The sequence below is a fragment of the Carassius carassius genome, chromosome 40 (assembly GCF_963082965.1).
Source record: "Carassius carassius chromosome 40, fCarCar2.1, whole genome shotgun sequence".
NCBI lineage: Eukaryota > Metazoa > Chordata > Actinopteri > Cypriniformes > Cyprinidae > Carassius > Carassius carassius.
Window position 1 is genome coordinate 22,607,354 of NC_081794.1, and position 12,378 is coordinate 22,619,731.

Consider the following 12,378-nt stretch of genomic DNA (forward strand, 5'->3'; position numbering starts at 1 on the left):
TTAATCCTAAACATACTAATTTTTGAAAGTACAAATATCCTATTTAGTCTCTCAATTAATATTAAGTCATAAATACAACATGTATGACAACTATACATTTAAAAATCACTAGTTCACATGCCATGTATTGCATTGGCATAGTAAAGACATTGAGGCACTGTTTGCCAATGTAATGCTCATTGTGCACAGAACTGATCGTCTGCATAACCCTTTTTAATGTCAGGGCAAGTTCCCCTAAACCATTAGATTTTATAGCCAATTTGGACCAAACACAACCGTTTCCACAAGACCATTCTTTTTCAATTAGCACCTTGTAGTGCACTGAAAAAGTGTGAAAGAATGTCACAAACAATGATTGTATCTAAGCCGAAGCATAAACTGTAGCATGTCTTTTAAGAAATACAGGTTATTGCTTTGCTGGAAATTTTTATACCACTATTCTTAGGTCCTCTAATTGGCTGGTTGAATTGTTTGTTGATCCCCACTCATTAGTGGCTGACTTAATGGCCCTTCTATCAATTAACATGTGGCTAATGAGGGTGCAAGTTATGCAGGAAGGGTGTATTTAACAGTGGCATGGCTTTACATTCCATACGAGATGACTAAGAGCCCATAATCTTTTGTGGTGCCAGTGACATACACCCCACGGATACACATTAATCAGCTGGCCTTTCATGTTTCAGCCCGCTTTTGTTTGATTGGAAACAAAACCCCTAAAACCGCCATCGTAGATTTCAGGAGCGAGTCCAAATTTGGAGTTTAACTCAAACGCTGATCCACAATCGGCGGTCAAGGGCGTGATAATGACCACTCATCATGTAACACCTCATATCTCATTTCTCATTGTGCCGCTCCTTCATTAAATGCACACTCCAAACAACACAGAATATCTGGTTATCATTAGTCTGTCTCTTTTATCCCAATTCTGATATACACATATGTGGAAACAGCAAAGTAATGATGCAGATGATGATATATTTCAGGCCAAACTGCCTCTATATTTTATACTGTAATGTTATAACCATAGGAAGATACTTATGGTTTCACTTTTTATACAAAAAGACACTTCATTGTGGTTTTCTGCACAATGCAATTATCCATCTGAAACACATTATTATATATTTATGTATATTTACAAAGAGAAAGAAATGACAAAGGCTACTATTAAAAAAGGACATAGATATTCATCTTCAGAAAAGTTTAACTGTCTAATTATAATGATCTAAGGTCAACATAATATATATTTTTCACGATGTTCTTCACTTTACTCCCTTTTTTGCCTGCAAATATAAAACAATTCATTAGAAAAGGCCAGCAGAACATACGTTACAAAATTCTTTGCAAATGATATCTATAAACATTAAATGTGTAATTAATATATATATATATATATATATATATATATATATATATACATATATATACATACACACACTATATATATATATATATATATATATATATATATATATATATATATATATATATATATACTATATACTATATATACTATATATATATATATTATATATATATATAATGCTGTCAAATGATTAATCGCATCCAAAATAAAAGTTTTTTGTTTAGATAATATATGTGTGTGTACTGTTTATATTTATTATGGATATATAAATACACATACACATATATATATATATATGTGTATTTATATATCCATAATAAATATACACAGTACACACACATATATTATCTAAACAAAAACTTTTCTTTTAGGTGCGATTAATCACGATTAATCATTTGAAAGCACAATATATATATATATATATATAATGAGTAATTTATTCATAATAAAATACAATAATATAAATTATTCATAAAATATAAATCACTCACAGCTGATTGAAAGCAGCTTTTTAGTGCCTCAAATTCTTTGACACACATGTTTTTGGTCAGCTCCTGTTTGCCAGTGGTTGTGGAGGCCACACATTTACCATAAGCAGCTGCCTAATAATATAATAACAGAAGAACAGAACGATGTACAAACTACAAACAAAACATAAATATATATAATACATATAAATGCTGAGGAAGGACTAGTGAATGAAGATGTACCTCTCCTGAACACTGAGCCAACAGCTCTGGGAAGAGCCTCATTCTCGCTCTGCTGCGACTCCAGACATTTGAACTAGACATAGTTCAAAAACTACTAAATATACTCAGCAATATAATAATTTTCGGGGTTGAACTCCGAAGTTAATCCGAAGTTCATTCAAAATCACTGAGCAGGCCCATAAATGCAATGTGTATTTTCAACACGGACAGCGCCATGCTTGTGACCTCTCGAGTTTAACGTGTGCAAACCTCCCATTGACAAGTGGCCAATCAAAGCAATCAGAAACATATGCACTGCTTTATGATTGGTCGTTTATTTCTGTTGTAGTTTCCTACTTACAGTGGAGAGCCAGTAGTAACATGGAGTTGATTTCAAAGACATTCAGGATTTCGAGAAGTCCTCTCCAGAGTAACTTCCGCATTCAATCACGTGGTCTTTAGACCCACGTTCTATTGGCTGCGACATTTTTAATTCATTACCGCGAATCGATTCTTTTGAACCGATAACAAAAGAAGTAATTCGTGAAAGAATCGGTTCAACTGATTCATAGCAAAGATCCGACTCACAAAGCGGACGTCGCAACGTCAAACCGGAGTGGACGAGCCAAACAGAGGACCGTGTGGTTTGTGAAGTCTTTCTTGGGCAGGCAGGACCTGCACTGTCACCCGCCCTGTGAGCAATGTTAAATAGACAGGCGAAAAAACACAGATTTCTTCACCATGGCCTCATTATTGGAACGGTTGGTTTTCCTTCAGAAGGTACGTATCCGTGGAACTGGGGAAATAACGTCATTTCAGCTATTTTGGACGCCAAACCTGGTTTTCTGCGTTGTTTATTGGCTATCTGGCGCTAGCAGTGGTTAAATATAAAAATATCTAGTTTATCTCTGCATATGCTTGATATTTCTTTTAAAAGAGATTGGGAAAAGACAACCAAAATAACCATGGTACTCACTTTCTTGGTGTTTTGAATATATACCATGGTATTATTGGTAATACCATGTACCATGGTATATATTGTGGTAATATTAGTTATATTTCTAAATACCTTGAAGTACCATATAAATACCATTAGATTCAGTGCTATAATATATGCAAACGTATATGTATATATTACTATTACTGTGCCATGCTACTGACTGTGAGTGGATACAGATGGTAAAAGCACAGTGCTATTGTATGAATATATATATATATATCTCTGTGTGTGTGTGTGTGTGTGTGTGTGTGTGTGTGTGTGTGAGAGATTTTTTGGAAGACACCTCTTTTTTGTGTCTCAGGTGCCAACACTTATGCGAGCAACATCAGATGACGAATCGCCCTGTCCCGGCTATCTCTTTGAGGAAATCGGCAGTATCCTTTTTTGCCATTACATAGGAGAATAGGGCAGAATGATGAATTCTCTTTCATCCGTGGACCTTAACTGTCATGATATTTAAGAAATTTCCCACGAGTCAGTTGGCTGCTGCCAGTGTCTTCTTGAGTACCTCTTGGAGAGACTACAGCTGGAGTCCTGTCATGTCAAACTTAAGGTGGGTTGCCTTGGTAGGAAACCAAAATGTTGTAGGTTCAAACACTGAAAAGTGTGATCGACTTGCTTTATTGAGCTCAGTGTTTTTAAATGTTTTTGAAATGTTGGTTTTAGGTGTGTTTATTGTGCCTTTTAACCCTGTCCAAGGTCCTGAAGATTTTCCTGCATGTATGTGGCCATGGACCACCTCACTTCCTCACAGAGCTACGGCGGAATGCTACATTTATACAAGAAGTAATTGGTAAGCAGATCTACACAGTTCAAGAGGAACACTGTAGCACTTTTAAAAGGAAGTCATATTAACTGATTCTAAGGAGTCTGTGTAAACACATAAAATCATGTTTCAATCAATAACACCAGAGCATCAGTAACTCTTGAACTCTTTCAGTCAAGATGCAGTGATGTCAGCAACCCATTTTACTTGGTGAAACAGGATATTCATTAAGATAAAAATGTAGGCTGGGACTTGGTTTTAGCCACTAGGAATTGATTGGATTGGAAAGTGGTCTCTGTATGACATGAAAAATGGGATGGATTGGTGACGCCAGCCAAACTGGGTAGTCATTTAAATGCAAAGCAGTAATTTTCATTGTGATGAAAGTTTGCAAAGACATATGTTTCTTGAGCACCACATCAGCATATTAGCATGATTTCTGAAGGATCATGTTACACACTGATGATGCTAAAAATGTAGCATTGCCATTCCAGGAATAAATTACATTTTAAAACATATTAAAACAGAAAATCATTTTAAATTATAATATTTCACAGGATTACTGTTTTTACTTTATTTTACGTCTAATAAATGTTGTTGTTGTAAGCGTAAGAGACTCCTTTACACAAAAACAATTTAAAAAATTGTTTTTTTGTTTTTTTAGTGTACAGTGGCCCTCCGGACCCTATCCATGGAAATGCTCTCTTTCAGAAAGTCAGAAGCTCGGCTCAGGTAAAACTGTTTTTTTGTACAGACAAATAAATAACATCGATCAATTAAACTGCAGTAAAATTTTTCCTATGATTAATAACCTGTCTCTTTAGTTTTTCCTCTGTTCTTCTGTCTATTCATAAAGAACATGCAACATATAATTAATACAGAAAGCGGTCATCTATTAATAACTCAATTAAGCCAGTGTTTGTTTGTATACAGGAGTTGGCTACCCTACTCTTTAATGATACCATGTCCCCAGATTCTGGACTGTCTCCACACAAAGCAGTGACACAGTCTGTGGGTGAGTGAACCAGGCTTTGTGTTTTTGAATGTCTCTATTCAGCTTGTTTTATTATAAGTACAAATTATTGACTTGCTTTAGTATGTAAATGATTTTTGTTTGCAGGAATGGGTTCAGAGTCAATCAGGTCTGGCATGCAGGGGTTCGGATACAGCCCAGGAAGGAAAGAATCCAGTAAGACACAGACATTAAATATCATTCATTCTACTCAACTAATATTAACATCTGGAAGGCATTCTGGTGTGTGTCCTGTCTCATTTCAAGTAATGTTCTCGTTCAGGTGGAGGGACTCTGTTGGACAAGATTCAGAAAGCTGCTGAAGTGGTTGCCAGCGCTGTTCTTCCTCCAACAGAGCATCCTGGCATTCGTCTCCATGATAACCACTACCACGCTGTGGTAGCTCCCTCTGCTTCTGTGGAGATGGCAGTGCCAGCATGTGCCTACAACATCCAATCCCACGGCCACAGAGGTGAGCCATGCACTGATTTTAAAAGCAGGTCAAGTGCATGTTAAGAAAGTCAAAGAAATGACCATTTCTCCTCCTCGCAGCATCTCACAGATGCCCAGGGCAGGCTGGTGGAGGCTGGGAGGAAACGGACAGTGGGCACAGCTCCTCACACAACTCATCCCAGGAGGCTGCGGAAGCCAGCCAGACCTCACTGGGAGGAAGCAGTAAGTCGGGTGGCTCGGGCAGCCACTCCGGGGCGAGTCGAGAGAGCGGTGACCTATCAGAGCGGTAAGGGACAGACGGCTCTTGTCCTTGATGGAGGTCAGCACACAATGGTTTCTCAAGTGTTTGAGGTCATTATCACCAGGGCATTTCATAGCTAAGGGGAAATTTAATGCCGGCATCTTATTTCCAGTATTAAGACAGCAGCATCCAAAGTCATTTGTCATAATTTGCAACAAGAACTATAATAAATAAAAATAATATTATATTTTTAATTATATTATATTTTAATGAGGATTATTTTTAGGACCATTAAATTATGAGTTAAATTAAGCATAAGGGCTGTTGTTTTTTCTCAATGACCCTCAGATTATCATTAATGTAAAGCAGTAATATGTAACTATTACAAAAAAAAAAAATAAGTCAGCATTCTTAATGAGCAGTATACAACAAATATTATTATAGTTATATATGTAATTACTTGGACATTTTTTTGGAAAGAAGTCTGTTATGCTCACCAAGGCTGCATTTATTTGATCAAAAATAACAGTTTTCTATATATTATAATTTAAAATGTAATTCATTCCTGTGGTAGCAAAGCGGAATTTTCAGCATCGTCACTCCAGTCTTCAGTGTCACATGATCCTTCAGAAATCATTCTAATATGCTGATTTGCTGCTCAAGAAACATTTATTATTATCGGCAATTTTGAAAATGGTTGTGCTGTTTAATCTCATAAAGAATGAGATTATAAAATAGGCTTAATTTTCACAAAACAAAATATAATAATTACTTTTGAGGTTGTGTGAGATTCACATTGTTTTTTTGTGATATTTGTGTTGATTTGAATCAGTGTGGAGGCCATTCAGTTGGGGGACTGTGGTCAGGAGACGACACTGATCAACAGACTGACCAGCGGTTCTAAAGTCTTCCTGTCCAGAGAAGAGAGCCAGCGTTTTATCAAAGAGTAAATGATTCATTATGAAACACGTGTATGATTTTGGCATCATTGTAGACATATACTGATCTACAGAATACTCTTGGGCTGTAATGTCAGTGCATGCGGTGTCAAAGCTAAACTTGTATACATCTTGATCCTCTGTTTTCTTTCAGATGCTCCACTCTCAACTGTGAGGTGGTCGTTGAACTTCTGTCTCGCAAACTCCAGGACCGCACACAAATCGTCCAGATGGTAAAGTCTCCTATTCTGTTACACTACTCAGAATATTATTTCAAATATTTTTTTTTTTTATTATTTAACATGCATGAGCAATTTATATTGATACCATGCAGCATAACCAATTTATATTTCCTTCCTGCAGAGGGCTTTGTGTGCTCTGGCCTGCCTGATGTCTTCAGATTTCCTCTCTTTAGACCATATTTTCAATATCACAAACAAACGCCTTGCTCAACTTAGTGAAGGAACCACAGGCCCTGTCGCCAACAAGGCAACCAAGGTAACAGTTGCCCTACACAAGTGATTGGAATCTATCAAATTAGTATGTTTTACAAGAAAATACTATTTCAGTCATTCTTTTAAATTTCACCTTTAATTAAATTCCATTTTGTGACTAATTGTGAAATATACTAGCAATTTCTACACCATTTTTTTCTTTATTATCTTGGTAATTATGTAGGATTTACAGACTGTTTTGTTCCATTAGCTCTTAAGGCAGTTTGAGGCCTTGCTTGGTTGTGTCAGAAACTCCAAATGTGACCGGGCTGGACGTCCAACCTCTACCAGCTCTTCGCTTTCAGATCAGCCTCTTGAATCTATAACTGTCCCCTTTGTTCCGGGACAACTAGGAGAAAACGCAACCACTGTTATCCCATCAGAGGAGACCCCATCTACACAACACTTGCAGGGTAACAGCACTGTACCTGCGTCTCATATGAAAGGAGAACAAGAAGAGCTGGAGTACAGGAACACAGAAAAATCTAAGCTCTCAGAGCCACCCAGACTGTCACTCTTCAGTGGAATGGAGTTAGTCAACAGAAGCAAACCTGTATGTTTGGTTGAGCCTGTTCCTGTCGAGTCAGACACCCAGATAAGTGTAGAAGCCACTACAGGCACAGACTGTGCAATTGAGAAAAGCTGTGAGAGAACTGCAGGCTCACACACATCTACTGAGCAAGTGTCTGTCTTCTCTTTCCTAAATCTGTGATGCCAACATTCATTTACAGTTATGTGTTGATTTGGGGGGAAAATAACTTAATTCTAATCTAATAATGATATAATAATTGCTGCAAGTGCCCACGTTTACATGCACATGAACATTTTAGTCTGCGGTAATCTGATTTATTGTCATTACTATTCAGAATGTCTAAAAACTCCAGTATTTCACCAGGGAATAGCAAGAAAAAAACATGCATGTCTTAGTTTATATGCTGATAACATGTATACAGGAATATACCAGTTGCTGTGAAGGATTTTTTTTTATCAGAAATGATTTTGCATGTAAATGTGGTCACAGTCTTAACCAGTACTTATGAAGGTAACATCCACCTGCGATTGCAAACATACACTTTACTTACTATCTAAACACTGCTAGTGGTTCACATTAAGTCAAGTCTTGATGAACAGTAACGGTAAATTTCTTCAGCTCCTTCTGAATTCATGAAGATAAATTTGAGAAAACTCAGGATGCTTTTCTCTTGTGGTGTTAAACATGAGTGTTTCTGCAATAGTTGCTACTATTTGCACTACAGTCTTTCCTCTTACTAAAAGCACGTATGTCTTCCTGTGTGTATTATAAAAGAAGAACAAACATTAACACCCACATTGACTTTAAACAAAATGCATCCTGCTAAAACAATGTCTACCTTATGTGCAAATATATAAAGAACGGTTTAATGTGAAAGTGTATTTAAACGTATAAAATTAAAGCCAGGCATTATAAAAGGCAGGTTTGAATAAAAAAAAAATGTCAGAGCCTGGAACAGAAATATAAAAATGAATACATATTTATTTACACCAACGGAACATTTCATAAAATAACAATGATTTCAAATACTGTATATATGCTAGCTATATATTATGTACAAACATACATAAAAAACAGTTGTGACTGCAGGGACAATTTTCATCATCAAATGCTAAAAGTCTTTCATATGAAGCACAGTGCCTGGGTTGTACAGTATTGTGGATGGAGTAGTTTTAAATACTTAAGTATTTTGTACATGATTGATGTCATTGCTTGAAATGATGCAACTGTCCTCATACAATCTTTTTGGACTAAGCTTCAAAATTTTGTCTAAAATTGACTGAACTATACTAAATTTAGGAGTAGGTACTAGAATTCCTGTTTGGTTTAACATTGTGAAAAGAATTAAGCCATCATGTATATTAAACAGGCTTAAGTGGATTGTATGGATATTCTATGATAAAATATTTAGGATTTTGCAGTGATGTGATACTGTAGAGCGCTTCGTTAGGTGCGAGCTAATTTTAGGTCATTTCTGGTCTGCCCATAGAAGACGAGTCCTCGTATTACACTGAGCACAGTGACTGATCTAAACTAGTGTATTTCAAGCTCTGATTATTGTAAAATGAAACCAGGGAATTCTTGTGTGAATATCAGACATGGCTTTCAATTAGCACTGACTGGATTTGCACAATAATTCATTGGTTTACACCTTTAAATTCCTAGAGAAAGAGTGCATCATGTACATTAACAGACCTGAGTCCAGCATGCATTTTCAGAATCGTTTCTCTACAGTGTGATGTGCTAAAATCGATTTTTTTCTAAGGTAAAAGACTACTATATAAAAAAAAAAATTAAGGATCTGGAACCAAGTTCCTCATTTAAAGTATGAACCTTCATGGCACGCAGAGAGAAATCCTCTAGACCTGAGTTTTGGATATGTAAGCTATCATCAAGCCCCAAAAACTTCCTCAAAGACTCTAAATTCCAGTCAGAACCAAACCGGAATCTTCTGTAAACAGGTCAACAGTATTCTTAATGACTCCAAAGCAGGGGCTGCATTATAATCACATGGTGTCTACACTTCAGCTCTTAAATACAGGAAATTCTTTGAGTTCTTTTCCTTCTCCAGATCGGCCAAAGAGTGTCAAAATTGACCAAATGCACGTGTCTGAATAAAACGTGACCCAGAACTGCAGTAGCACCATGTGTGACTGTAAAGGGCAAAAGCTTACATAAGAACTTGACAATTTTTGAGATATTTCTTTTATATAGCACCTATGTGAAGTTCAATACATCATGTAGAGCCCCACATAAACACTATGAACATGAAAAAGTGCTATAAGAAAGAAGACAAATGCATTTAGAGGGCCTATATTTGTGCTAGGCCTTCAAGTGGCCCCCATAAGGTCCCCTGTACATTGTTCCTTAACACCAATGGGTACTGGAAGAGTCGTTGTGGATCACGTCGGCCCTTGCTGACCACGAGTTTGAAGGCTACTGAAGTGGGCCTCCCTTAAGATACGATTGATGTGATCGTATGAGAGGTTGTGGCTCAAGGAGACGGCCGGTTCTTCTGCTGAGATGGTGGGGGCAATAGGGCTGCAGGAAGCCTGGGATACATGGAGTCCTCTTTGTTCAGTCTTCTGGAAATTGGAAGTGGCTCCTGCCATCCGCTCTGGACTGCTGATCCCACTGCTGTCACTGCTGGAAGACTGTTGGGTGCCAAGGTAATGAGAATGAATAAGAATAGAGTCTTGTTTCTGCCACGAATTAAAAATACAGGCAACTGCGACTTTCCATGAATTATTTATATTTGACAACTCTGGGTTTATATCTCACAATTGCGAGTTTACATCTCGTAGCTCCGGGTGTTTTTTTTGTTTTTGTTTTTTTAGATCTCACAATTTTTTCCTCTGAATTCTGAGTTTACAACAGGCTGCTCTAAATTATATTAAATTGGATTAGATTAAATTAAATAGTTTTTACCATATTTTTCCTCAAATAAATGCAGCCTAGGTGAACATAATAGACTTTAAAAACTACTAATGACCTACTAACTAAATTTTGTGAAGTATAAACTGAATAACATTTTCAAAAGTGATGCAATCTTACATTCATGTCACGTGAGCTAGTCATACCATGCGATCTTGGACATTAATTTGACTATTATACAACATAAATTATTTGATAATATATCGGCCAAAAATGTCTAACAATTTGGTAGTCAGAATTTTTTTTTTCATTAAAAATAGCATCTGAAATTTCAGTTCATTCATGAAAGGTCAAGTCACCGCTTTGGTCTGCGGGATACAGTACTGAAAACAACCTTAACTCTACACTGAAGCATTTCCCCTAGTTTGTACCTAGGGGGTCAACTGTTATGCCTACTTACCTCAAAGTCCCAGACATCACAGCCAACCTCAGGGAGAAAAGAATAACCCCCAGACCTCTTTGCCTGGGGCAAGACCTGAAGCTCCTCAGCATCACAGCTGCGTCTGCGTTTCCTGTTGACCGAGATCATCACCTTTGACTACAATGTTCAACATGCATAGAATAATTTGTGACAGTCTTATTATTATTACTATTATTATTATTATTAAACCAGGTCTTTTTGAGCTGATTCATAACATTCTAGATGCAAATCTTTCTTAGTAGTAAGCATCACCATTTCTTAAGCAATGGGGCACTGCAGACTTGATTGCAACCATTAGTCATCAATATGTCCACTGCAGGATTATGACTCAGATTCAAGAATAAAAATGCCATCAACACACGAGCTGTCAAAGCTTGATTCTGGATAACAGCACAGACTCATTTAACCGATATAGTTACTAGTCAAGAGGATCCGCCTTGTAAAAGAACATCTAAAAATAACCCGCAGACATGAAGTACTACACTAAATCTGCATACACTGTCAACAGCAGCAACATGGATTTCTGCAGGAAACGTGTGTTACATAAATGCATCATGAAACACGCATGCACAATTACAATGCACACAATTATAAGCAAAGATGAGATAAGATGTTACCTGCTTTCTGTCAACATGTCGTATCTGTGCATTTGACACCCAAATAAGGGCACACAGCACCTCTCAGTCTCAGAGACCACCGGCTTCCCTTTCAGCAAAATGAAGGGATGAGTCAAGATTTGGCCCTAATGATGAGCGAAATGACAAATGTAATTCATACTCCCAATGAGAAGCTGCAGACACGTTTACATTGCAGTGCAGGTGTGCAGAAGGCATCCCATTAATATCTAATAATTCAGGCCTGCCAATATACGCGTATATTATCAGCTTAAAAACTGAGCTATTACATTCATACTAGAAAAATGATCTGCATAGGACTGACAAAGAACGGAAGGGAAACACCTTAACTATATCATTTAAATATAAACGTATGATGTTAATTAGCATTAATGTTTCACATGAGTCAAAATGGCTAATTTGCATAAGTGCACTGATGCAAATCGGTAATAATGTCACACAAATAGTGCGTTCATAATGTCAAGCTGAGAGACAGATAGCACAATGCTATGTGTAGTTCACTTTACTTCCTCCTAGCGATGAACTGCTCCTACGACAAAACAAACGAAGGGATTTGAACCGAATAAATAGATTGTGAAGAGACGAAAGGGTTGTGATTTACTCTACCTCTGTCTGTTCACAGATGGATCTTGAGTTCAGTTATTTTATGAAGTTACAACGTTTCCATTTTGCCGGATCTCTCTCTCTCTCTCACTCAGTCAGTCTTCCATCTGTTGCTGACGTAACATGCTTTCCTTTGAGCGAGGGGTGACGTACGATTCGTAACGTTTTATTTTGAATTGAGTTATTATTTTTGGATAATACTACATTGAATAAAACATTTGCGGTGATTTGGATTTTGCAAATCATCTGAAAGTTTAGAGTCTGATCCTCTTTAATAATTTATTCAGTAATGATGAC

At 37.0% G+C, this 12,378-nt stretch overlaps 3 protein-coding genes across 5 annotated transcripts; 1 reads left to right on the forward strand and 2 right to left on the reverse strand.

Moving 5' to 3' along the window:
- Positions 1-1,035: 1,035 nt before the first annotated feature.
- ndufaf8 (NADH:ubiquinone oxidoreductase complex assembly factor 8) lies at positions 1,036-2,494 on the reverse strand. The gene is made up of 4 exons (XM_059532639.1): positions 2,414-2,494; positions 2,074-2,167; positions 1,855-1,965; positions 1,036-1,280 (listed from the first exon to the last, which is right to left on the reverse strand). The coding sequence occupies exons 2-4, from the start codon at positions 2,152-2,154 to the stop codon at positions 1,260-1,262; spliced, it is 213 nt and encodes a 70-aa protein (XP_059388622.1). The 5' UTR covers positions 2,155-2,167; positions 2,414-2,494; the 3' UTR covers positions 1,036-1,259.
- A 153-nt stretch (positions 2,495-2,647) lies between these two features.
- On the forward strand, positions 2,648-7,916 carry tepsin (TEPSIN adaptor related protein complex 4 accessory protein). Its single transcript, XM_059532635.1, has 13 exons — positions 2,648-2,832; positions 3,354-3,426; positions 3,514-3,605; positions 3,752-3,845; positions 4,483-4,550; positions 4,752-4,833; positions 4,939-5,007; positions 5,114-5,302; positions 5,383-5,569; positions 6,357-6,470; positions 6,617-6,695; positions 6,826-6,960; positions 7,168-7,916. The coding sequence occupies exons 1-13, from the start codon at positions 2,794-2,796 to the stop codon at positions 7,666-7,668; spliced, it is 1,722 nt and encodes a 573-aa protein (XP_059388618.1). The 5' UTR covers positions 2,648-2,793; the 3' UTR covers positions 7,669-7,916.
- Positions 7,917-8,449: 533 nt separating this feature from the next.
- Positions 8,450-12,191, reverse strand: si:dkey-21c1.1 (uncharacterized protein LOC100150256 homolog). Of its 3 annotated transcripts, none has more exons than XM_059532636.1 (4): positions 12,085-12,191; positions 11,461-11,585; positions 10,823-10,934; positions 8,450-10,142 (listed from the first exon to the last, which is right to left on the reverse strand). In XM_059532636.1, exons 2-4 carry the CDS (start codon positions 11,490-11,492, stop codon positions 9,891-9,893), a joined length of 396 nt encoding a protein of 131 aa, XP_059388619.1. In that variant the 5' UTR covers positions 11,493-11,585; positions 12,085-12,191; the 3' UTR covers positions 8,450-9,890. The 3 variants fall into 3 exon arrangements, with proteins under 3 accessions (XP_059388619.1, XP_059388621.1, XP_059388620.1); XM_059532638.1 differs by having other exon boundaries at positions 11,461-11,543; positions 12,085-12,183; XM_059532637.1 differs by having other exon boundaries at positions 11,461-11,548; positions 12,085-12,183.
- Between the last annotated feature and the right edge of the window lie 187 nt (positions 12,192-12,378).